At 53.6% G+C, this 24,778-nt stretch overlaps 3 protein-coding genes across 7 annotated transcripts; 2 read left to right on the top strand and 1 right to left on the bottom strand.

Moving 5' to 3' along the window:
• The first annotated feature begins 6 nt into the window (after positions 1 to 6).
• On the top strand, positions 7 to 6,402 carry PRSS53 (serine protease 53). Its single transcript, XM_090277657.1, has 11 exons — positions 7 to 1,445; positions 2,361 to 2,381; positions 2,486 to 2,648; positions 2,976 to 3,241; positions 3,383 to 3,537; positions 3,693 to 3,912; positions 4,645 to 4,792; positions 4,879 to 5,123; positions 5,204 to 5,349; positions 5,585 to 5,801; positions 6,031 to 6,402. Exons 1-11 carry the CDS (start codon positions 1,388 to 1,390, stop codon positions 6,081 to 6,083), a joined length of 1,692 nt encoding a protein of 563 aa, XP_090133783.1. The 5' UTR covers positions 7 to 1,387; the 3' UTR covers positions 6,084 to 6,402.
• Positions 6,377 to 16,047, bottom strand: ZNF646 (zinc finger protein 646). Of its 2 annotated transcripts, XM_090277651.1 has the most exons (3): positions 15,169 to 15,459; positions 8,410 to 13,796; positions 6,377 to 6,949 (listed from the first exon to the last, which is right to left on the bottom strand). In XM_090277651.1, the coding sequence occupies exons 2-3, from the start codon at positions 13,712 to 13,714 to the stop codon at positions 6,840 to 6,842; spliced, it is 5,415 nt and encodes a 1,804-aa protein (XP_090133777.1). In that variant the 5' UTR covers positions 13,715 to 13,796; positions 15,169 to 15,459; the 3' UTR covers positions 6,377 to 6,839. The 2 variants fall into 2 exon arrangements, with proteins under 2 accessions (XP_090133777.1, XP_090133776.1); XM_090277650.1 differs by lacking the exons at positions 6,377 to 6,949; positions 15,169 to 15,459 and adding an exon at positions 15,650 to 16,047 and having other exon boundaries at positions 7,924 to 13,796.
• Positions 15,657 to 24,079, top strand: ZNF668 (zinc finger protein 668). Of its 4 annotated transcripts, none has more exons than XM_090277653.1 (3): positions 15,657 to 15,826; positions 21,415 to 22,083; positions 22,654 to 24,079. In XM_090277653.1, the coding sequence occupies exons 1-3, from the start codon at positions 15,807 to 15,809 to the stop codon at positions 23,864 to 23,866; spliced, it is 1,902 nt and encodes a 633-aa protein (XP_090133779.1). In that variant the 5' UTR covers positions 15,657 to 15,806; the 3' UTR covers positions 23,867 to 24,079. The 4 variants fall into 4 exon arrangements, with proteins under 4 accessions (XP_090133779.1, XP_090133781.1, XP_090133780.1 ...); XM_090277655.1 differs by lacking the exon at positions 15,657 to 15,826 and adding an exon at positions 16,134 to 16,225; XM_090277654.1 differs by lacking the exon at positions 15,657 to 15,826 and adding an exon at positions 16,444 to 16,637.
• Positions 24,080 to 24,778: the final 699 nt, after the last annotated feature.

Genomic DNA, 24,778 nt, shown 5'->3' with positions numbered 1-24,778 from the left:
TGCCTCTTCTGGGACTGGAAGGATGAGTCAGAAGGAGAGTGGAGGGCCTGCCTGGGAAGTGTTGGTTAGTTCCTTCTCCAGCATGTGGAGTCAGCAAGACCTGGGGCGCCACCAGCCCCCACCCCCAGGAAATAGGCTGGCAGCTTGTCCCTGATGCCAATGGAGCCAGGCCTCTCCTGTAAGGGCCATGCACATACTTGAAAGGGCAAGCTGCCCTTCTGGTTCTATGCATGCTTGCTGGGAAATTCTTCTTATAGTGTAATCTTAACCCTTCTGGCTGCCTTATCTACCACCCCAAGACAGTCCTGGCAGCCTGAAAGACCAGAGACAGGTTGTGTTTTAGATTTGTTTTTCCTAATATTTACTGAACTCTTACCTGTATGCCAAGTACTGTTTAAGAACATGAAATGAGTGAACTCATTTAATTCTTATAGCAATTGCATGATGTAGGTACTATTATCATCCCTATCTTGATGAGGAAACTGAGGTACAGAGAGGCTAAGTAATTTGCCCAAGATCACACAGCTAGTGCCTAAAAGGGGGGTTAGGGAGCCTTTAGGATTTTAATCCACCAGGGCCCTGTGGCTCCAGTATCAGTGCTCTTCACCCTGTCCACAGCTGCATCTGTCTCTGTGTTGGGGTTAGGGTTCCTGAGCAGTCTGAGCTGGCCTGAGTTAAAAGTCAGGAAGAGAAAAATGAGGCACCCTGAATGTTTTTCCCTCCTGATTCAGTCTTCCAACATCGGCAAGAAAGGTGGGCACCACTGTAACCCTGAATGCCAGAAAGGTGGCAGGCCCAGAGAGGTGTTGAGATGTGCCAGTCTCATAGCTAGCAAGTAGCAGAGAGCCCTGGCCCCTTGACAGCCATCCCTGAACACACTGTATCTGAAGCAAGATGGAAGAAGGTATATGAAATCCACTTGGACCAGGGCCCAGGAGAGAGCTGGGGGAGCAGAAATGAAAGTGAGAACTGGGAGGGCCTGCCCATCGTGCTCTTCATAGTTACAGGAGGATAGCTTCCATACTGGGAGCACATTTACTCTACGCCAGGCTCTGGTTTAAGTATTTATGTTAAAAAAATTCTGAGTTTTTCAGACAAGGCACACACAGCCTAACTGTCCAAGGTTACTCAAGTAAGTAGGGGAACTGGCATTTGAAGCCAGGTAGTCTGGCCATAGCTGAGGCTCAGAGAGGATTGGTGAATTAAATAGCCCAGGGTCACACAGCCACAGCCCCAGTACTAGGAGCTGCTGGCTCCCTGCCAGCCCAGGAAAAGCAATGACACCTGACTCCTAGCCAAGGAGGGGTGGAGCAGAGGTGGAGTTAGGGAGACCCAGGTGGCCTTTCTGAGAACCACATCACAGGCAGCAGAGTGGCCTGGAACAGCAATGAGGCAGAGCTGGGGCCCAGGGCTGCTTATCCTGGGGGCCGTGGTCCACATAGAGGGTGAGCTACTTGTGTTTGAGTGGGCGGGGAGGTGGTCCAGTGAGGGTTCAGGGGACACCCTCTGCCCAGCAGCCTCTGCAGCTTGGTGTGTGTGAGGAAGACTGCCTGTGCCGTGAGTCTGCCTGTGGTGATAGAACTGGCTGGCTGGGGGGTGGAGGGTGTCAGGGCCGGGGGGTGCTGCCTGTGTCTGTGTCTGCGGGAACTGTCATAGTGCCTGTGTGTGTACCCTGTGCCCCTGTCTGCCTCTACTTCCAGGAAGGCCTTAGGCAAGTTTTGAGGCCCTTCAGCCTCAGTTACCCGGTCTTTACATATGTCCTATCTCTCCTGGCTCAGATACTCAATGGATGTGTTTTTGTGTGCCTATTATGGGAAAGAGGCAGGGCAGGGGACTCTTTGGTAGGGTCTGGCAGTTTCTGGAAAGGTGGGGGAGTCTAAGTTGTTGGAATGGGTGGGGTGAGTCTCAATCTCTCAGCGCCCTCCCTCATTTGGACATGACACAGGCCTCTAATCCTTCCTCTTAGGTCTCCTTGGCTGAGGGCACAATTACACTAATGCTCTCCACTTACATAGGCTGCCTCCCTGACTCAGTGGCAGAGGCAGGAGTTGGGGGTTGTGAAGCCTGGAGGAGGGCTGGCCTGGTCCCAAGCTGAACCCTGGGCCCTGCTCCTCTGGCCCTGGAGTGCTGAGCGCAGCTGAGGGAGGATAATTAATTACTGAGCATATGCTCTGAATAGGTTCTAACAAAAGCTGTTTCTTGACCTCATATAAATATTTTCATTCTGGGAGGGGCTGGTGAGGTAGCCACACAGTCATAGGCAAGGGCCCAGGCCCAGTCCCCAAACCTGTCCCCTCCACCAAAGTGGGGCCAGGCAGGTAAGGATCCCCCAACTCTCACCTGTGTCTCTCTCTTCCCAGGTCTTCAAGCAGCTAAGCGTGGTAAGCTCTGGGGACAGGGCCTGGACCTCACTTGGGTCTGGGTCAGACCCTGGGTGAGGGCAGGGTAGGGGCTCGCTGTCAGCCTGACCCACCCCTCTCTACAGCCTGTGGGCAGCGTGGCCCTGGCCCCCCTGAACCTCAGGAGGGCAATACAGAACCTGGCGAGTGGCCATGGCAGGCCAGTGTGAGGAGGCAGGGAGTCCACATCTGCAGCGGATCCCTGGTGGCGGACACCTGGGTCCTCACAGCCGCCCACTGCTTTGAAAAGTGAGTTGTGACTGGGGTCAGACAGGGTTTCTGGCTTTGGGGGTGGGTGGTTTGTCCCCAAACTCCCCAAGACTGATCTCTGCCCCTAGAATAACAAAGTAGTATTTGTTGAGACTATGCTATGTGCCAGGTACTTATTATCAAGTTAATCTTAACAACCTTCATGGCAGAGACCTTACAAAGGAGAGATAGCTTGGGAGAAGGTAGGACTTCGCTTAAAGCCATGGGCTGATATTTATCTGTTTTTTCACCTGCCTTGTTCTGTCTTCCATGGTGTCACTGTCTCCCTTTGCATTCCATGACTGGGTCTTGTCCCTCTCCTTCCAGGTCAGCAATAACAGAACTGAACTCCTGGTCAGTTGTCCTGGGCTCTCTGCAGCGTGAGGGGCTGAGCCCTGGGGCTAAGGAGGTGGGGGTGACTGCTCTGCAGCTTCCCAGGGCCTATAGCCATTACAGCCAGGGCTCAGACCTGGCTCTGCTACAGCTCGCCCACCCCACGGCCCAAACACCTCTCTGCTTGCCCCAACCTGCCCATCGCTTCCACTTTGGGACCTCTTGCTGGGCCACTGGCTGGGATCAGGACACCAATGATGGTAAGTGCTGTCCCAGACTGAAGCCCAAAGAAGCACTCCACTTGCCCAAGGTCACAGACTCAGCTGCCAACTGTCCCTGCTTCTAGTTTCCCTTGCTTCCCAGAGCCCAGACTCTGGCCCCAACATCCTGTCTTTTGCCAGCTCCCAGGACCCTACGGAATCTGCGCCTGCGTCTAATCAGCCCCTCCACGTGTAACTGTCTCTACAACAGGCTGCACCAGCGGCTGCTGGCCAGTCCAGCCCGGCCTGGGATGCTGTGTGGGGGTGCCCAGCCTGGGGTGCAGGGGCCCTGTCAGGTCTGAGGGGGAGGAGAGGGGAAGGGAGCAGAAAGGGAGGGGTTCTGGCCTCAGGCTGGGTGCTCAATAGGCAGGGATGGGTGGGAGGACTGCAGAGGATATCTGCCCAGGGCTGGGGCTCAGGTGTCTGTCCTCAACTCCTTTGCCTGCTTCAGGGAGATTCTGGGGGTCCCGTGCTGTGCCATGAGCCTGATGGACACTGGGTTCAGGCTGGGATCGTCAGCTTCACATCAAGCTGTGCCCAGGAAGACACTCCTGTGTTGCTCACCAACATGGCTGCTCACAGCTCCTGGCTGCAGGCTCGAGCTAGGGGGGCAGCCTTTCTGATCCAGAACCCAGAGATCCTGGAGATCAGTGATGAGGACAGCTGCGTAGGTATGAGCAGAGGCTGTTAAGAATGTGACTTGTGGGGACGCCCAGGCCTGCATGAGGACTTCTGGGCAGCAGGTGGAAGCCACTTGGAATAGAGAATTGGTACAGGGCATCTACAAACTGCTGTATGCTAAATAGGGGGCCTCTAAGGCCCACCCCTTTGAGTCCCTATGATGGGAACAGCCCCGTTTAGGGCTGAGGCATAAATGCTTCAAAACTTTATGGGTTCGGAGTTTAGGCAAGAAGAGGGATCTTTGTGATCTGAAGATTTTTGAGGTTAGTTACAAGTTTCCAAGCAGGGACTCTGAGATTGGACAGGGCAGGGCTCCCACTCAGAACTCTAGCATAAGTGACTAACATGCAAATCGCATGCAAAATAATCCCTGGGACGGAAGCTCTGTCTTGATGGTAAGAGAAGCACTAGTGAGTCAGGAATTCTGGGGCCAGTCCAAGCCTGGAGGGGTGCAGACAGATGGAGTGGAGGAATGATGAGCAGGCCACTCCCTTGAGGCTGGACCATCAGGGTAAAAAGCTTAGACTCTGTCTTTTGAGTATCAAATCTGCTACTTACCTCTAGTTACTGAACTAGAAAGTCACTTAAACCTCTCTGGAACTTTGGTTACAAGGCTAACAAAATTCAATTTAAAAGGCTGTTGTGTGGATTTGGGAAGCGCTTAGCACAGGGCTTGGCATGTAGTGAACACTTTGCAAGGCAGATGGTGTCATCCGTTTCAGCCTGCGGAACCTTGGGGAGAGGTGCCCAAGCAGAATCCCTGTCCCCATGGCCCTGGGACGCCAGGCTGAAGCACCAGGGGAAGCTGGCCTGTGGCGGAGCCCTGGTGTCAGAGGAAGTGGTGCTGACTGCTGCCCACTGCTTCATTGGGTGAGCCCTGTGTCCCTTGTCTTTGTGCCTCCCCATCCCTGCTGGCAGCCCTGCTGCCCAATGCTGTCAGTGCTGTCTCTGCATAGGCGTCAGAGCCCAGAGGAATGGAGTGTAAGGCTGGTGGATGGACCAGAGGAGCACAGCCTCAAGCAACTCATCTTGCATGGGGCTTACACCCATCCCGAGGGGGGCTATGATGTGGCCCTCCTGGTGCTGGCCCAGCCTGTGGCATTAGGCCCTAGCCTGCGGCCCATCTGCCTGCCCTATGCTAACCACCGCCTGCCTGATGGGGAACGTGGCTGGGTCTTGGGACTGGCCCACCAAGGAGCAGGTATGTAAGGCGGAGTCCCCAGCAGCTGTCCATCCAGCCTACAGGCCCCTGGGGCAGCCAGGTCTTTCCCCTCACCACAGGCACCAGCTCCCCTCAGACAGTGTCTGTCACCCTCCTGGGGCCCAGAGCCTGCAGCCGGCTGCATACTAGCCTTGGGAGCAATAGCATCCCCATTCTGCCAGGGATGGTGTGTACCAGTGTTGTGGGTGAGCCACCCCACTGTGAGGTAAGCCCCAGACACCTAAACCTCACCCCACAGACCCCTGGCATCCTCATCCTGCAGTTCATATACAAGATCTGCCAGGCTTGCCCTCCAGACCTGCCTTTTCACCTGAAACTCAGCCTTTCTGCCAACCGGCACCCAAAGGGCCAGAGCTTCAGGCCATTCCCCTGCCCCTTCCACCCCCTGTAGCTGCCTAGGGGTAAGGGAAAGTCACCCAATGTCACCTGACCCCTGACAGGGCCTTTCTGGGGCACCACTGGTGCGTGAGGTGAGGGGCACATGGTTCCTGGCTGGAATACACAGCTTTGGCGATGCCTGCCAAGGCCCTGCACGGCCCGCGATCTTCACAGCACTCCCCACCTATGAGAACTGGGTCAGCAGTTTGGACTGGCAGGTCTACTTCTCTGAGGAACCAAAGACCGAGGCTGAAACTGGAAGCTGCCTGGCCAATATGAGTATGTGACCCTGGGGCCTTCCTGCCGACACTTTCCTCTCCAGACTCCTCTGTGGAAAGATGTTTGGAGTCACCTCTAGCTGCCCTGGGTGGGGTGGACGAATAGACTCATCCGGATTCAAATGCTGGCTCTCCATCATTGTGACTTGGAGCAGACCTCTCAACCTCTTTGAACCTGCTTCTTCATCCAGCATGGAGACTAAGTAGCACCTCTTCCCTCTTCCTTCCAGGCAGGGAGGAGAGTTGTGAGGATGAGGCCACCATCCCCCTTTCCTCTCCCTGACAGGCCAACCAGCTGGCTGTTGACAGGTGGCTCTGGGATACTGCAAACACATCACTGCCTCAGCCCCTCTCCATTCCCCTTACCCAGATGATTCCAGGCACCAGGGCAGGCCCAAGAACCCAGTGGGTTCTAGGAAGGAGCCTGCCGGAATCAGCAGCTGCCCTGTTTCCCAACCGTGCAGGACAGGGAGATGTCACCTATGGATGCTCCCCACTCTCAGCTCTGCTCTCTGATGCAGGCCTCCCAGTGTTCCTTTTCTTCATCCCCTCAGATATAATCACACCAGCCACGTACTTTGAAAAAAAATTTTTTGGGTAGGGGTGCAATTTTTTTTTTTTTAACTTAAATAAATTGTTACAAAATAGACTTTAGAAAATAAGTTACAAATTGTAGCAAAAGGCCCCCATTCCACAGGCAACATTCCTACCCCTGGCTCTTTCTGATTCTGCCTCTCCCTAGTGTTGGAATCTGGCTGGTGAAGGTGGCCTGACATCATGGCAGACCTTGGCACCAGGTTTCTTGCAGAACTGGTCATAATGAATACCATAGTGATAAAAGCAGGGGAAAGAGGTCCTTCAAAGACAAGGACATGAGGAACACGTCAACTCCTGCTTGAGAAGTCAGATATGGGTCCTCTTTGTGAGGAGAGAGAGGAGATGGGGATGCCCAAACTACTCCTGAGTAGAACATGGAGATTAAGCCTTTCCCTGCAACCCACACTCCTGCCCTGTATTCTGATCTTTGGAGACTTGAAGTTCAGAGGGAGAAGCTGAGGTCTGCAGGCCACTGGGGTGAAGGGTCCAGGAGTGGGGTCATGGGAGTGGGTGGAAGGGGCAACGACAGGCCCACTGCTGATGCCTTTGAGGCTTCTGGGGAGAAAGAGAGAGGTTACTGAGGGAGCACACTCCACACAACTTGTATTTCGCTCCCTAACCCTGCCCATGGCCCCAGGAACTTGTATGAGATCCCCAGAATCCTAGGACTTCCAATTATTTTCCCAGACTTGGCTGACTGGCTCCTCACTCATTCCCTTGGGGTCACAAGAAATCTTTTATCCTGACAGCCATCTCATCAGCTCTCTCAGGGGAATCTCACCTACTGTCCCTTCCTTCCCTGATAATCTCTGGTCAAGAGCCCACCATCTCAGGACACCCACCCTTGGCCACTAAATAGAATGGGTCCTGGAAGATCTCCAGAGGAGGTAAAGCAAGCACGCCCGGTGCTTGCTGAGGGAACAGGCTGTCCCACTCCACAGCCTCATCTTCCAGCTCGGCTGGGTTGAGGTGACTCAGTGGAGATTCCCTGATAGAGAAGGGAGATAGGGGCTAATGACTGTTGTTGCTACAGCTGCGTCTGGCTTAAAAGAAACAATTATCTGTGACTCAGTCCTCCATTTAAAGGTGTGCTGGTGGTAGAAGGCATGCAGGTGGAAAGGGTGGTTTGGTTGGATACAAAAAAGGGCATACACAGCAGAGAGAGAAGAAAAGGGTTGGCCCTGGCTGGTATGGTTCAGTGGATTGAGCATTGGCCTGTGATATGAAGGGTTGCCAGTTCAATTCCCAGTCACGGCACATGCCTGGGTTGTGGGCCAGGTCCCCATTCGGGGGCTTACAAGAAGCAACAAATCAATGTGTTTCTTATTCATCAATATTTCTCTCTCTTTCTCCCTTCCTTCCCCTCTCTCTAAAAATTAATAAATAAAATTATTTTAAAACTGTTTTTTAAAAAGGTTGACTAAAGGGAAGGAGAAGCAACACGAGGTCTAGTTTCCAAGAGGAGGGAGATGCAGGAAAAGAGGGGCAGGGAGCTGGGGGGCCAATTAGTGGCCTACTCTCTCTGCACTGAAACCACAAAGTCCAGCCTGAGGGGTGCCTCCCACTCTATTCCTCATTCCCTGGCATGCTCTCTACCCTATGAAAGAGAAGAACCTAGTTCATCTCTTTCTCTGGGAATCATTACTGGCTGAATCAGGATGATTCCCAGATGTAGTAGCCAGATGGTACCCAGTTGCCTCCCCTCCCAAAACAAAAAGACTACTCTTTGGTTCTGGTACAGCAGAGTCCAGATAGCTACCTCTGCCCATGCCCACTCCTTACCCAACCCCACCATGCTATTTATTTACCTGACCTAGGGGTTCATTTCTAGACCACTCAAAAGGCAGCATCCTCAAACTAGTTTTCTCATTCCCACCCAAGCTCCTGACCACCTCTTAGAATCCATGTGACCATTTGCTCTCATTCCTTGCTCTTCCATCACCTTGGGCCCAGATTTTGCCCTCCACCATATGCCCACCTCCAGGATCCTTCAATCCTCTACCCATTCATACTCCCACCCTCCGCCCCGGTACCAGAGCTGGCCACTGTCCATTCCTCCTGGTGCTGCTGCTGGTGCTGCAGAAAGCTGATACGGCGACGGAAGTGGCGGGGACAATGCGGACAGATGAGAGGCCCCTCCTGGGGTGCATGGACCCGCCCATGGCCCTCCAGCCGGGCAGCTGTCCGGAAGGCCTTGCCACAGATGCTGCAGCGATGGCGCTTGGGATCCGTGTGGGTCCTGCCATGATTCTTAAGGGAAAGCAGGTTGGGTAGAAGTTTGGGGCAGAGGGAGCAAGGGTAGAGTCCAGTGGTATGGGCCTTCTGGTGGTTCAGCAGGCTACCAGCATGGCGGTAGGAACGTCCACACTGGGCACAGCGGAAGGGCCGCTCCTCATCTTCAACCATTGTGGACTTTACTCCTTGTCCTCCGTTAGTTCTCTGAGTACTTTCTCCTGGGGCCCTGAGGGGATCTGATGGGGCCTTCTGGGCTTTCCCTTGAGGAGGGAGATCCACCTCACCACCCCCAGTCCCAGCTTCAGGACCTTCGATCTCCATCTGGGGTGGCGCCTGACTGAGGCCCCTGGCATGAGTTTCCAGGTGGCTGATCAGTTCATGTTGGGACTGAAAGGCCTTGCCACAGTCAGGGCAAACAAAGGTCTGGACAGCTATGTGGTTGTGGCTGTGACTCTTAGTGGCCACAGAATTCAACTCCATGGAGCAAAGCAGGCAATAGTGGCTGTCTGTCTTATGGGTGTGGTGGTTCAAGGGGCCTTCTGATTGGCAACAGGTCTTACCACAATGACAGCAGGAAAAGGGTTGGCTCTCTGGCTGGAGCTGAGTACTACTGTCTCCATTGTCCCAGCTATCCACATGATTCAGACTAGGCCCATTGGGCTGGCTGTTGCCAAGGTGGCAAGGACTTACTGGGACACTGTTCCCTGACTCATCTTCTGGTTTGGTCAGTACATGACTCTGAAGAACACAATCTCCAACACAATTCTCTGATCCCCCGTCTCCTTGCCATCCATCTGCTTGCCCCAAGCCCAAGGATACCGGCTCTGTGGCTTCTGAATCTACTGCCCTGATGGGGCTATGACTCTGCTCCCCTGGCCTAATGGCTCCATACTCCAGCTGGGGTACTAACTCAGTACCACCCGATCTGTTTTCTAGTCCCTTGTCATCAGCCAGGTTCCCCTTGCTGCCCTCTGTGCCATAGGAGCCTCCCTGACTACTTTTGGCCTCCTCTTCATGTTCTCGCAGGTGCCGCTCCAGAGAACCCCGGCCAGGGAAGCCCCGGCCACACAGGGCGCAGCGGACAGCTGTCCGCCGGGATCGCCCCGCTCGCCGCCGCCGGTTCTCCAAGTGCAGCCTCTGGTGGTTCTCCAAGGCCATGAGGTTGCTGTAGGTCTTGGGGCAGGTGGGACAGCTGTATTGGCCTGTCTCATGGCTGCACTGGTGGTTTAGGAGGCTGCCTGCATGGCGACAGTTCCGCCCACACTGCCCACACCGGAAAGGCCAATCTTCCCAAGTCAGTTTTCGGGTGCCCCCACCCCTGCCCCGTTCCATGTGGATCCGCTGGTGGCTAACCAGCTGTTTCCGCAGGCGAAACGCCTTCCCACACTCGCTGCAGCGGAAACGCCGGGGATCTGCATGGATGCGCCGGTGATTCTTTAGGGACATGAGGTTTGAGAAGCCTTTGGAGCAGGCTTGGCAGCCAAAGTGGCCAGTCTGGTGGCTCTGCCGGTGATTGATGAGGCTGCCAGCATGCTTGTATGACCGGCCGCACACCTCACAGCTGAAGGGCCGCTCAGAGCTGGCCTCCGTCTGGCAGCCCTTCTCCGCAGTCTCCAACCTCAGCTCCATCTCCTCCCCCTTCACAGTGGTCTCCTCCCATGCCTCTTCTTTCACTCCTGCAACTTCCTCTGGGGGGTCTACTTTGAGTCCCTCTTGGAGCTTCACCACTTCTGCCTGCTCCAGCCCCTCCTCTGCCATGTTCTGGGGCTCACTGCTGCCTCCTGCCCCTGGGAGGGGCCCCACCTGGGGCTCAGAGCCTTTGCAGCGTGGGTGGTTTCGCAGATGATTGCGGTAGGCAGCCAAGTTGGGGTAGCAGCGGGAGCAGACAGGGCAGATGTAGTCTCCAGTCTGGTGGATCTTGCGATGGTTCACTAGGCTGCCCCCATGGCGATAGGTCTTGCCGCATTGGTTGCAACGGAAGGGGCGGGGCTGGTCCTCAAGAGAACTTTCCCCACCCTGCATGCAGAGGCTATCTGTAACCTGGGCAGCTACTCCCTCTCTAGACTTTGTGTCTCCACCCTCCGCAGAGAGGGAGGTCACTGTGCCTTCAAATACACTATCCGCAACCATTTCCGTGGCATCACCTGACTCTCCCAGATGACTGGAAGTCTTGTCTGTGTTTTCAGAACTCTGACTTTGGTGGTGACGCTCCAGGCTCCCTAGGTCATCATAGGTCTGACCGCAGCAGCCACAGATGTGCCCATAACCAGCTCCATCCAGCGCCTCCACCTCCCGCTGCAGCTGATTCAACAGCTCTGCTTCTGAGAGCTGCAGTGGGGTGCTATGAGTGGAGGCTGCCACCACTGATCCTTCATCTTCCCCCTCCTCCTCCGAGCCCTCAGTCATGCCAGAGGAGTCATGAGCCTGGCGCTTGTGAAGCCTGTAGCCAGCTCGCCCAGGGAAGATCATGCCGCAGAGGCAGCAGAGGAAAGGCTGCGCTGGGGCTGCCTCCCCGGGCTTGTGGTTCTGGAAGTGGTTGCGCAGGGCAGGCAGAGAGTCAAACTCCTTCGGGCAGAGGGAGCACTGATAGATGGCTGTTGGGTGGCAGGGCCTGTGGCTCAGCAGGCTAGTGGCATGGGAGAAAGAATGTCCACAGTCAGAACATGTGTGGGAGATTTCAGCCTGCCAGCTAGTGACAGCTTCAACAGACTGGGAAGAGGAACTGGGCTGGCCAGTGGCCAGTTTCTGGTCTTCATCAACCCCAGTGAGACCATCACAGAAGCGTGTCCCATTGCTTTCCTCATTACCTGGGGTGTCCAAGTTGTCAAGGAAACAGGCCTCCTTCTTTTCCAGTCTTTCATCAGGACCTCTGCTCTCTTCATCACCCTGGAAACAGGCTTCATCTCTCTCAAGTCCACATTTGTCTCTTTCAGCTTGAGCCCGCAAACAGCCCATGTCACTTTCCAAGTTCTTTTCTGCTCCACTAGGACTTTCCCCTGAAGGGTCCTGGGGACAGTCCAGGCCTGCATTGTCTTCCACCAACTCCTTGGCCCAGTTCCCATCTGCTGGGAGTTTGGCTTCTCCACGCCCGCCAGCACTGCCGGCTCGCCTCCAGTGCCGCCTGCTCCGCCGTCGACTGTGGCGTCTCAGATGGTTCTTCATGGCAGCCACAGTGTGGAAGTGCTTGGCACAGGCCCCACAGCTGAAGTCCCCCGTCTGGTGGGTCTGCCTGTGGTTGATAAGGCTACCTGAGTGGCGATAGCTCTTTCCACAGTCTCGGCAGGCAAATGCCCGAGGAGGTGACACCTTGGTCTCTGTTCTGTTGTTTTCCCCTTCCCCATGGGTCTGGCCATGTTGTTCAAGGCTCTTGGGGTCTTCAAAGAGCATCCCACACATGCTATGTATCTGTGGTGCTGTCCTATCTGCTGCTGGAGGGACATCAGTGGCTTCTTCTTTATGTTTGCACTCATTTCCCTGATCTGTACATGGGGCTGCCTCTGCTCCCACAGGGTCAGGCTCCACCTTGAGGTGGCTGGAGAGACCTTCAGACCCTGGGCCTGTGCTGCGGCGAGCAGACTTGCAATGGACCCGCACGTGGTTGCGCAGGGCCATAAGGTTGGGGTACTTGCGGGGACAGAGTGAGCACTGGTACTCTCCTGTCTGATGGCTGTGGCGGTGGTTCACCAGGCTCCCCCGGTGGCGGTATGCCCGACCACATTCATTGCACTTATAGGGACGGTAGTCCAGGGTGGTGGTGGAGACCTCTCTCTCTTTGTGGGTGGTCTCTGACAGAGGCAAGGGAGCTGGTGGCTCAGGCTGCCCATCCTCCACAGGCCCTTGCCGGGGTCTGTGATGAGCCCGCACATGGTTTTTGAGAGCAGCTGCATTGTACAGCTGCTTGGAGCAGATGGAGCAGGGATAGACACCTGTCTGGTGGCTCTTGCGATGGTTGATAAGGCTCCCAGCATGGCGGTAAGTACGGCCACAGTCTGCACAGCGGAATGGTCGGTACTCCTCCAGGCCACTGTCCTCCAGCTCCCCAGAGCCATTCAGCATTGGTGTACTAGAGAGCTGCTCCCAGCTGTTCTCGTCTGTGTGCCCATTGGTGGTGGGCATCCCTTTCTCTTCCCCCAGATGCTCCTGCCTTCCTCCCTCATGGGATCGCTGGTGCTCCAGCAGCTCTTGGGGGAGCCGAAATGCACGGGGGCAATAGGGACACTGGTAAGGCCGATATTGAGCATGGAGTCGGGAGTGGTTCTTCAGAGCCATGAGGTTAGAGAACTCTTTGAAGCAGATGGCACAAGGGTAGATGCCCACAGTGTGGCTCTGGCGGTGGTTGGTGAGGCTCCCAGCATGCTTATAAGTCTTGCCACATTGACTACACTTGTACCGCCGTTCCTCCTCAGCAGGAGGGGTCTGGGTGGGTTCTTGACCTCCTGTGAAATTCACCATTGATTCAGCCAAATAATGTTCCAAATTGCTAAGGAGGCTGCTGGCTGGAGTTGGTAGTGGTGGGGCTCTGGAAGAGTTGGTGGTGAGCCCCCAAATCTCTGCACCTTCTTCAGGATTTGGCTGGCTTTCCCAGCCTTCTCTTAGTCTAGTGGGAGGGTTTTCCCAGATGCGCAGAGCTGCCCTGGGGTCAGGCCCAGATGTACAAGCAGATGTCTCTTCAGCGTGTTTTTTCTGATTTCCCCAGCTTTCCCCATGGCCAAATCTCTCATCCCAGGAGTCAGTGGACACCGTTTCCCCCTGGAGGTGTGGAGTGGCTTCCTTTGGGCAGCCCTCAGAAGCATGAATCCTCATGTGGCTCTTGAGGGCCATGGGATTGGTGAAGTCCTTACCACAGGTGGTACAGGGGAAAAGGCCAGTCTCATGGGTACAGCAGTGGTTGACCAAGCTCCCTGGGTGATGGTAGCCCGTCCCACACTGCTGACAGTGGTAGGGCTGAGGGATGCTGTCAGCCATCTCACTGTCCTGCTTGGAGGATGGATGGAGCAGTTCGTGGTGCCCTGACTGTTCCAGGAGGCTAGAAAAGTGGCACTGACAGTCACAGCAGCTGAGTGAGGTGGGCGCATCCTCCATGGGGCAATGTAGCAGAAACCTGGAGGTTCAGGGGGAACAGGCAGATGGTAGCAGCATCTTCCTCTGGTGGTAGCGCCCAGGCCTAGGAAAAGGGAGCAGTGGTCAGAAGGCAGGCCTGAGTTAACTTTGCCTCTTGGTTCTATAAACAAGTTCACCAAAGGTCACAGAGAGGTTCCCCAAGCAGTAATGCCTAGGGACCTGCTTTCTACTGGATCTAATCTAGAAGCACCATCATTTAAGGACACCCTGTATAAAAGCTGCCCAAATATGGGAGCTTCCCTATAGGTATAGATGAGGGAAGTCTGGAGGGATGTAACCGACCTCTGATCACAGACCTATTAACCTGTTCTTCAGACCAAATCAAAAAGTCCTGCTGCCCCTAACTCTCTTCTCTCATAATTAAAAAAAAAAAAAAAAAAAAAAAAAAAAAAAAGATTTTAGAGAAAGGGAGAGAAACATCAACTTATTGTTTCACTTATTTATGCATTAATTGGTTGATTTTTGTATGTGCCCTAACCAGAGATCAAACTCATGACCTTGGTGTATCGGATCAATGTTCTAACCAACTGAGCTACCAGGCCAGGGTTCTCTATAATTCTGAATCAAACAAACCACCTATCTTCTGTAACATCTTAAAAGGAAACCTGAACCTTTTCTAGGACTTTCAATAAGAGATGTCCAATCCTCCCTCTTTCACCCCTCAGCTAAACAGAGTAGCCTAGAGGCACTGAAAAAGCAGCCTTTCTCCAGCTGATAGATGAGAGCCTGAGAGATGAAGTTAGGGGTCTCATCCAGAGAAAGGGCTGGCTTGTTCCCCCACATCCCCTATTCCCTTCAGGGCCACAGTCTCCTGTTTAAAAGACGCTATTGGCCACTTCCTTCACCTACTTCCTCTGAACCCAAACTATCTTCCATCATGGGAATTCCATTCCATTTCTGGTTTTTCTTCACCCCCTACCTTTCTCTTTCCCTCGCCTCTTCACTATAGCCTCACCGCTGCTCATTTCTCAGTTCTCTTTCTCTCCCCTCATAATACAGATGATAATAGCAACGCATGCTAATTGAACATTACCATGTGCCAGACACTGTGCTAAATAAAGAATATTTATTGTGTCACTTAAGTCTCTAACACATGGCAGCCTGTTGTTCCAGTATACACACGAGCAAAACGACTGATTCAGGCAATCTTCTTTCCAAAAGCCTTTGCCCTCTCCAGAGCAGGACCCTGTGCCTTCTAGATCACGTCGGCTTTCTGACTGATTCTTCACTTCCATTGGATCCCAATAACAACTATCCCCTACTAAACCCCCTCATTGAACCTGTTCCCCGATCTCTCACTTTACAAAGCCCGTCGCTCAAGATTGAATCCCCTCTACTGGTCGTAAGCTCTCCTGATTAACTGATTCCTCTCGCCTCACTTATCTTCTCGGCCAATTTCCTCTTAGGACCCCTACCTCGCAGTTGGCCCCTTCTCGTTCCCGCCGCGGGTGCGTCCGTTGAGGACCGCGAACGGGAGCGCGCCTGCGCACTGGGACCCTCACCCTAACTGCGGCCGCGCGCCCTAAGGGGTGGCTGTGTTGGGGCTCTCGCGCTCCCACGCACGCACACTTCGCCAGGGCTCCCAGGATGTGGGAGGGGAGGGAAAGGAGGAAAGGAGAAGGGGGAGAAGGAAGGAGGTAGAGCAGAGAGAGCGCAGCTGGCAAGAGCCAGGAATCTTCCCCCAGCCCCGCGAACACTTCCTATTGTTACAAGGAAACAGGAAGTGTTCAAGCTGCAAAAGCTTCCCCGCGAAACCTCCTACTAGAGAACACTTCCTGACCAGCCTTCAAGCACCCGGTCTACATAGACACACTTCCGGCGCAAAGCAAGAAGTTTCTAAAATGCGACTCCAACCCCGCCCACACAGGTCAAAGGGCTGAGTCGTTTAGTACTAACCTTAGCCACACTTCCGGCAAGAGCAGCTAGAATTGATCTAGTGCATGTTGGCTGAGCGCAGAAGAAGGGAAAAATGGTTTTGCAGCTATAGCTTCAGTACTTTGGTGACACTTTTCTTGGGGCTCCCTGAAACACTTGTCAAGACGGAGGGAGCTTCATGCACTCCTCGCTGTTAAGGTAAATGCTGTGGAATATAAGAGGATATAGGCACTACACAGCTTGAGCGTGGCCTTTCTGTCCCTCCATCTTATAGTTCTTGATGATCTGGCCCCAAGCTAACAAGAGCCCGGTATACATAGTAAGCTTGTCCGGCATCTCCTGTCTTTAGCACCCACAGAGACCCTCTGCGACTTATTTCTCTGCCACTGTCGGCTGGGGGTACACTGGTAAAACTTGCTTTCCTCGGTAGCCGGGGAAGCTCCCTTCCACTTCCACTTCCGCCCGCCGGCCCCACCTCCCCGCCCTTCCTCTTCCCCCACGCTGGGTCCTAGCGCCCACCCCTCCCGGCAGTGTCCGGGACTCTGTTGGTGAGAGGAGCTGTAGCCGACGCCACGGAACCAGCCCAAGTCCGTTCAGGTAGAAAACGCTGGCAGGAAGGCGCGGGAAACCCCGGACTCACCCAGCACGGACGAAATCCGAGCGAACTTTTTCCTGTGGGTGCTGAGGGCGGATGGGGTTGGCCTGGCGCGAGCAGCGCGGGCGGGGCGGGAGGAGCGCGGCCTCGGGAGGGCGCGGGCGCGCTCCGGGCCCAGCGGGTCCTAGAACCCGCCGATTGTCCCCGCGGGCCGGCTGTAACGGACGCCTGGACTCTGCCGGCACAGCTGCCCGCCTCGCGCGGTGCGGGCCCAGGGGTCCTAGAGTCCTCCTTTTTGCGGGCTTTTGTCCCAGGAGCGCGGCCCGCCCAGCTAGAGCCCTGATGCCTGCGGCCCCCTCCCCGACCGAGTTTCTGGCCACCCCTCCCGCGGTCCTAGAGAACGCCATCTTGCAGGTCTTTGTCCAGTCCCTGCTCTGGGTCCATTCATTTATTCATTCTCTCATTCTTCGTTCACTCCTTACCACGTTTTTCCAGGGGTTATTCCAACACGAGTCAGCCTCAGAGCCCTGCCCTACGGGGCTGCGTGGCGGGAGCGCAGACAGGTAGATGGTTGCAGGGAGCGAGAAGCCCAGCGTTTCTGCAACTTCTCGGGCCTTCGGCGCTTGTGGTAGGCCCTAACGCTCTTCAAACGCCACATACCCCAGGGTCCCGTTTTATTGATGAGAAAGCTGGGGCCTAGAGCGCCGTAGTGCCCTTACTTCTGCCTATTCCTGAGGGCACTGGGGAAGCCGGTATTTGAAGGATGCAAAAGAATGTTCCCATGGGAGAAGACAAGCAACCAAGACAGAGCAATGTATGTGGAGATTCATTTAGGTGGGGAAATTTGAGAATTGTGGCTGGAGCGTACGTAGGTTGCTGTAGGGAGGGGAAACTTTCTGGAACTGAGACTAGAAAAATAGATTGGGATTAGGTTGTGAACTGACCAGGTTGGAGGCCTAGGAGATAATTAACTCACCTCTGCACGGTTTACAGTTCCCCATCTACCATCTCACCAAGTTTGTGAGGCCTGTGGGTGATTACTTGTTTAGACATGGGAAACTGAAGTGCAAAGGATAAAAAGTGGCTCCTTTTTCACCTCATCCCTGCTTGCAGGGTTCTAGCCCAAACTCTGGGAATTAATCTCTCCGTCCCTGGTATTTAGAACCTGTTCAGACAGCAGGACTTCATCCCTTTCCTAAGTCAGTAGTGAACCAAAAACAAGCCTCCCTCGTTAGAGCAATGAAGCCAGCGTGGGAAATAGGGGTGATATTTGGACAGGCAGAGAAACTGAGTTAATAATAGTTGTTGATAAACATTCTCACAAATGTTCACTGTAGGGGAGGCAGAGGCTATAGGCCTGAGTTTGAATTCCATCTCAGAGGTTGATTCTTTCCATCTGTTTTGGGGCACCAGCCACAGTTCTAGGTGTAGTGGATCTAGAATAGTAAAAGTTCCTGCCTGGCTCTTCGCTAGCCTAGACTCTTGTGCTGGAGACAGAGAATTAATAACCAAGCCATAAGATGCGTAAGTGCTACCAAAGCAATAATCAGGGGACAGAGTAGAAGTTTGGGAGGCACACCACCTGGCTTTGAATACTGGCTGTAACCATGACTACTTTATTTCTGTGTGCCTCAGTATTCTTGTCTGTAATATGGGGGAAATAATACAGTTTAACTTAGCCTATTCAGGTTACTGTAACAAAAAACACAGAGCGGGGCTTAAACAACAGAAATTTATTTCTCATAGTGCTAGAGGCTGGGAAGTCCAAGATCAATGTACTGGCCATTTCAGTTCCTGGTGAGGACTCTTCCTTGCTATGTCCTCACATGACCTTTCCTCTGTGCATGTACACATTCAGTCTATAACAAACTTCTACGCAGTTGTGAAGCTTAGCTTGAGTAGAATCTGTAAAATTCTTAGAATGATACCTGGCCCATGGTGAGCTTGCAAGGAATATTATCCATATGAGCACAATAAAGGAAATTTAAGAGAGGGGAGGCCCAGACTAGTGTGGTTCAGTGGGTTGAGCATAGTTCTGCAATCAAAAGGTCACCAGTTTGATTTCTGGTGCGGGCACGTGCCTGAGTTACAGGCCAGGTCCCCAGCTGGGGCTGGGGATATGCAAGAGGCAACCTATTGATGTTTCTCTGATACATCGATGTTTCCTCCCTCTCTTTGTCCTTCCCTTTTCCCTCTCTAAAAATAAATAAATAAATTTTAAAGAGAGGGGAGACTGGAGAGTGATTAGCAGGGGTACAGATAGCATTAAGAAAGGTGGTCTGGAAAACCCTCTTTGAGAAAGGTGACAGGAACCTGAAACCCAAATAAAATCAAAGAGATAGCTACACAAAGATCCTCGAGTGAAAGTGGTTCTGGCAGAGGGATCTGTGATCAGAGGCCCTGGAGTGGGAAGCTAACTCTTTGAGGAAAAGAAAGGGAGCCTGTCTGGGTGGAGCCTAGTGAGCCAGGGAAGAGGAGTGGGAGTTGAGGTAGGCAGGAGTTAGATGGTTCAGGGCCTTGCTGACCATGAAAAAGATATTGGTCTTTGTCCTGGGAGCAGTGGGAAGTCTCATGATTTGGCTAATAAGCCTTAAGTAAATGAAGACTGCTAGAGAAAAAGCCAAGCCCAGAGACCTGAAGTCTTGGGTGTGAGTCAGGGCTCCTTGACTATGTGTTCTTGTGCAGGTTTTTTCCCTTATGGGAGCTTAATCTGCATTTCTGAAAACAAGGTGTAGTAAAATGCCTCTCTCCTAGAAACTTGTGAAGACCTAAGGATGTGTCTTTTGGTCTTAAGTATTGAGTGCTGGTTGGAATGAGCCAAAGAGTGTGTTCATAGTAAAGATTTGAGTCCTGCCCCATACTTGCTGGGTGATTGTTATCATATATGGGGTTCATAGACCTGACTTGGAGAAATACCACTGTGGGGAATGGTGGGTGGAAGGGTCCCCACTGAACTGTGAAGCAAGGAGTTAATGGTGGTGGGATTTTAGACAGGGGCCTAGCCTACCTGGCCCTCTGTTTTTCGTGGAGCTGGTTGCCTGCTGGGACCAACCTGGTACTCCCCAAATTTTCCCCTGGAAAGTGCCTTAGTAGAGATTTACCAATCCAGCTATCCGGTTTCTGGTACATGGATAGAAAAATTGAAGTCCAGAGTTCAAAGCCCATGCGTCCATCCCTCTGAGAGGGAAATAGATATAAAGAGTGTTGGCTCTGGTCTCAGGGCAGTTCCCCAGGGATGAGAGAAGACAAAGGTGTGACTTGAGGTCAGGGGCTGGCCGAGGTGGTAGATAAGTCTGGGAGGGCTCAGATAACTAAGCAAGGGTCCAACAACTCAAGGCAAGTTAAACACCTGAATTCAACTCCCAGCTGCAAAATTACTAGCTATGTGACCATGGGCTAGTTATTAATCACGATGCTATGTGGTTTCCCTGGGCCTCAGTTTCCTTATCTGTGAAAGGAAATAATAATAGCACTTTTCTTATGATGTCACCATGAAGTGTAAGTGAGTTGATACATGTAAAGAGCTTAGAATACTGCCTTTTATTTAGGAAATGTTCTGTAAATGTGAGGTGTCATTTTTTATTAAAGAGAAACCTATCTCTCCAGAGATGATCTGTAAGGGAGGTAGTGTGTGCCTCATCCAGAGATAAGGAGGGATCCCCTGGAGACTGTAGGGGTAATTCAAGCCTTAGGGAAAGTTGGTCCTTAAGCCCTTTAGCTCATTTTCCACCCTCAGGATTTAGTGGGAAAAGAGAAAAAACCAAGCTGAGGGTGCAATAGAGTTATGTGGCATTGGGGCCAAAAAACCAAAGGGGAGATGCAAGAAGAGCTTCCTGGGGGAAGTGGGGTTCAAAAGAAGGATTAGTGGGATTTGTGACAGCAAGGAAGGACCTGGGACCTTGTATGGGGTGATGGGAGCCGTGGAAAGTTCTCAAGTGTCACATGATACTTTAGGGAGAAGATGCTCGCTGCCTGTGCACACTAGATTATGCTAGATTATGTGTGCAGGGATGGGGGACTGAGGTAGGTGGACCAGGCAGAAGGGTGCTAACTCTAAAGATGCAGCCTCTGCCACTTACTCCAGGGGCTCTGGTGTCCTCCCTGGGTCATAACATAGAAGCCACCAACCACTGAGGTTTACAGATGGGGAAACGGGCTTAGAACGGAGCAGGAGAATTCAGGCTTCCTGCCCGTAGCTTCTGGGCACACCAGGCTCCTCTCCATTGTCTGTGGGAGATCCTCACCCCTGCCCAGGCCCCAGGGAGGATGAGCTGGTGGTTAGGACTAATGCAGCTGTTAATCCTATTTCCTTCCAGCCATGATCCACAGGAACAGCTGTGTGGAGGGTGTCTGGGGTCTGAACTGAGAATGAAGGGGCCTCAACTAGAGTGGGAGCCTCAGGAGGCTAGACTAAGTCAGATACATTGATTATGACTCAGGAGCTTCTAACTGCTAGCAGTGGCTCAAGTTGCCTTGAGAATGACTGAGCTTCCCATTACCAGAGCTATTGGAGCAGGAGCCCACAATGAGTCCAGAGAAGAGGGTGGACCAGAATTCCTGTCTGGGGTGGAGTTCCTTACAGTTGTGCAAGGCCAGAAATCTGTGAACAGTTGCTGCCGCCTCTCAAAGCTAACCAACCAGAGGGGAAAAACAAAATATATATGCTGGGGACCTATCATGTCCAGACAGACGGTGCCAATCACCATATTTAGCCCACTGGTTCTGCCCTCTTTTGGACCTACTTCTGTCTTCCCTGGGCACTTGGAGACCTTCGGGCCAGACCCATATCTGGGTACCTCTATGTCTGCAGCCTTGCGTAGGACCTTGAATTCTAGCACAGGCCTTGGATGCTGAGCTGAAGAAGGAAGATGTTGAGATGGATGGAACCAGGGCCTCCTAGGAATCCTGCAGGGTCTGGAAAAGCTCAAGCTGTGGAGGGAAGTGCAGGTGGACACATTCCTCCTCCCTTAGTAACCCAGTCCAACTCCTTTTATCAAACAACAGACCAGAGAGGAAACTTGAACAGTGTCAGAGCCAGGAGTATTTAAATGGAAGGATGTGCGAGTCCTGGCTGGGAAATGCAGATAAGTTAGGGTTCCCACTGAGGCCTCACGAGGGCTTTGGTGAGGCGAGAAGCCTTGTAGAATGGCAAAGGAATGTGGCTTCTGTCTTAACTTTGCTTTTCTTGCAGAGAAGCTTTGCTCATCGATGCCATGGAGGTGGAGTCTGCAGAGGCCCGGTCCCCAGGCCTCGGTTACAAGCGCTCTGGCCGCCGCTACAAGTGCCTGTCTTGTACCAAGACGTTTCCAAATGCACCCAGGGCAGCGCGCCACGCTGCCACACATGGGCCTGTAGACTGTGCAGAGGAGTTGGCAGAGGTGAAGCTGAAGCCAGAGACGGAACCTAAAGCAGAGGATGCCAGTGGGGACAAAGTGTCAGGTGCAACATCTAAGCCTCGGCCTTATGCATGCCCGCTGTGCCCCAAGGCCTACAAAACAGCACCCGAGCTGCGCAGTCACGGACGCAGCCACACAGGTGAAAAGCCCTTTCCTTGCCCGGAGTGTGGCCGCCGCTTCATGCAGCCGGTGTGCCTGCGCGTGCACCTGGCCTCCCACGCTGGCGAGCTGCCCTTCCGCTGCCCACATTGCCCCAAAGCCTATGGTGCACTCTCCAAGCTCAAGATCCACCAGCGCGGACACACAGGCGAGCGGCCCTATGCCTGTGCGGACTGTGGCAAGAACTTTGCGGACCCTTCTGTGTTTCGCAAGCATCGGCGTACACATGCTGGCCTGCGGCCCTATGGCTGTGAGCGCTGCGGCAAGGCCTATGCTGAGCTCAAGGACCTGCGCAACCATGAGCGGTGAGGGCACTTGAAGGGTTAGGAAGAGCAGGTCAGTAGGGTGGAGGTGGGACAACAGTGGCTGCTCTGTTACCAGTGCAGCCTGGGCTTGGGGCATAAGGAGCATAAGGAGCCAATGAGAAGGTGAGTGGGGTGGAGCCATGGGTAGTGAGTAGTGTGTACCCCGGGGGAACCTGGTGATCCTGGTTGGTTGGTGGCATGGTGGGGTGGGGCAGACTGGTTTCGATGGGGCCCTGGAGGATACAAGTGAGGTCTGATTGGCCTGGGTCCCTGGACAGATGGAAAGGGGCAGGGCTTGAAGCTGGGCTATTCAGAGGGTCTCTGGTGGAGCACAGGGAATGTGAGTGGGACCTGGTATATCTAGGTCTTTGGAGAGCAAAGAGGGGTCTTTTCTGGAATCTAGACACCGAGCCCAAAGGTTTCTTACTCTGGAGTACAGCTCTGTGGCTCTTAAGGGATTGGGGCCAGGCCCTGGGGATGTTAGGGTCTCCTAACGTACAGTATAGACAGGCTGTGGGCTCAGGTGATGGGCTTGCCACCTTCATGCTGGGTTCCCCCACACTCCTACAGGTCCCACACTGGTGAGCGCCCCTTCCTCTGCTCAGAGTGCGGGAAAAGCTTCTCCCGTTCATCCTCGCTCACGTGCCACCAGCGCATCCATGCAGCACAGAAGCCCTATCGCTGCCCGGCCTGTGGCAAGGGCTTCACACAGCTCAGCTCCTACCAGAGCCATGAGCGCACTCACTCTGGTGAAAAGCCCTTTCTGTGTCCACGCTGCGGCCGCATGTTCTCTGACCCCTCGAGCTTCCGGCGCCACCAACGGGCACACGAGGGCGTGAAGCCTTACCGCTGTGAGAAGTGTGGCAAAGACTTCCGGCAGCCAGCGGATCTGGCCATGCACCGGCGGGTGCACACAGGCGACCGACCGTTCAAGTGTCTGCAGTGTGACAAGACGTTCGTGGCTTCCTGGGACCTCAAACGTCATGCGCTGGTGCACTCAGGCCAGCGGCCCTTCCGTTGTGAGGAGTGCGGGCGTGCCTTCGCCGAGAGAGCCAGTCTCACTAAGCACAGCCGGGTGCATTCGGGTGAGCGCCCCTTCCATTGTAACGCTTGCGGAAAGTCCTTTGTGGTATCGTCAAGCCTGAGGAAGCACGAGCGGACCCATCGAAATAGCGAGGCCACAGGGGCTCCCCCACAACAGGAGCTGGTAGTGGGGCTAGCTTTACCTGTCAGCATGGCAGGCGAGGGCTCAGTGACCTCAGCAGCAGGTGCAGGGCTAGGGGATCCTCCAGCAGGACTGCTAGGGCTGCCCCCGGAATCAGGTGGTGTGATGGCCACCCAGTGGCAAGTGGTGGGCATGACAGTGGAGCATGTGGAATGCCAAGATGCTGGGGTTGGGGAGGCTCCTAGTCCCTTGGAAGGGACAGGCGAGGTGGAGGGTGAGGAGGCTGATAAGAAACCACCACAGTTTGTGTGCCGTGAGTGCAAGGAGACATTCTCCACTCTGACGTTGCTGCGTCGGCATGAGCGCTCACACCCAGAACTCCGGCCCTTTCCCTGTACCCAGTGTGGTAAGAGCTTTTCAGACAGGGCTGGGCTACGCAAGCACAGCCGTACACATAGCTCTGTGCGCCCCTACACCTGCCCCCACTGCCCCAAAGCCTTCTTGAGTGCCAGTGACCTACGCAAGCATGAACGCACCCACCCTGTGCCTATCAGCAACCCCACACCCCTTGAGCCCCTTGTGGCTTTACTAGGAATTCCTGAAGAGGGCCCGGCCTGAGGCCCATGTCCCTTTGAACTTCCAGGAGCTCAGCGTCCACAGGGTGCCTCCTGAGCCTCCCTTTGCCCCAGTTTACTGTTTAGACTCCAAATCTCTGCCCCCCAGGTTGCCAGCTTACCTTCTCAACAAAGAGATCTGGGGACAGTGGAGGCTGGCACCCACTGTTGAGAGACATGGCTCTCTGAGTAACACTCATTAAAGCATTTGCTTTGATACTGGGTTGTCTTCTGTGTTCTGGTTGGAGGTAAGGGAGGGAGTTTGGGCATCAAATAAGGTTCGTTAGAGACCCCCAAATTGACAGATAAGAAACTAGGAAAGTCTTTGGTTGCATTTTTTTCAAAGTATTTCAGAATGTCTTGTGATAGGGTTTCATGATCAATTAAGTACAGGAAATTCCCTGTGCCTTTCTTGTGGATTCTTCATCACAAGTGTATTAAAGTCATTCATAAGTCCTACAACAAACAGATCTATTTAGCTTTGTTTATCCCATGCTTATTCAAACATGGGAACTTTTTACTGAGTAGTTCTGCTTCTGTCCTTTTATAGAGAATACACTGAGGCACAAAATTAGTATACAAGGGTGCACCCAAAAACTGGAATTTTCTTCTGCAGGGCAGGCCCCTTGTAATACAGGCTTCCCCTGCTAAGGGAGTGTTCTAGGAACCCATCCGTATTGGTGTACCAGCTGGCATTGTAGTGAGAGGTTGCCTTAAGCGTCAGTGAATTTTTTTTTGAAGACTTGCAACCCTTTGCCCATTTCACGGTGGGTGATTTAGGAGCATACCTGCCCACACCCTACTCTCCCTCCCTATTAACCTGATCTTTTCCCAAGCAACTTTTTTTTGTTTTCCCGGGTGAAAAAAGTCCTCAAAGGGAAATGTTTTGCTGATGTGGAAGAGGTGAAACAAAAAA

Source organism: Furipterus horrens, unplaced genomic scaffold, assembly GCF_987537825.1.
Source record: "Furipterus horrens unplaced genomic scaffold, mFurHor1.1.pri manual_scaffold_5, whole genome shotgun sequence".
NCBI classification, from domain to species: Eukaryota; Metazoa; Chordata; class Mammalia; order Chiroptera; family Furipteridae; genus Furipterus; species Furipterus horrens.
This window is presented reverse-complemented; position numbering and strand designations above follow the sequence as displayed.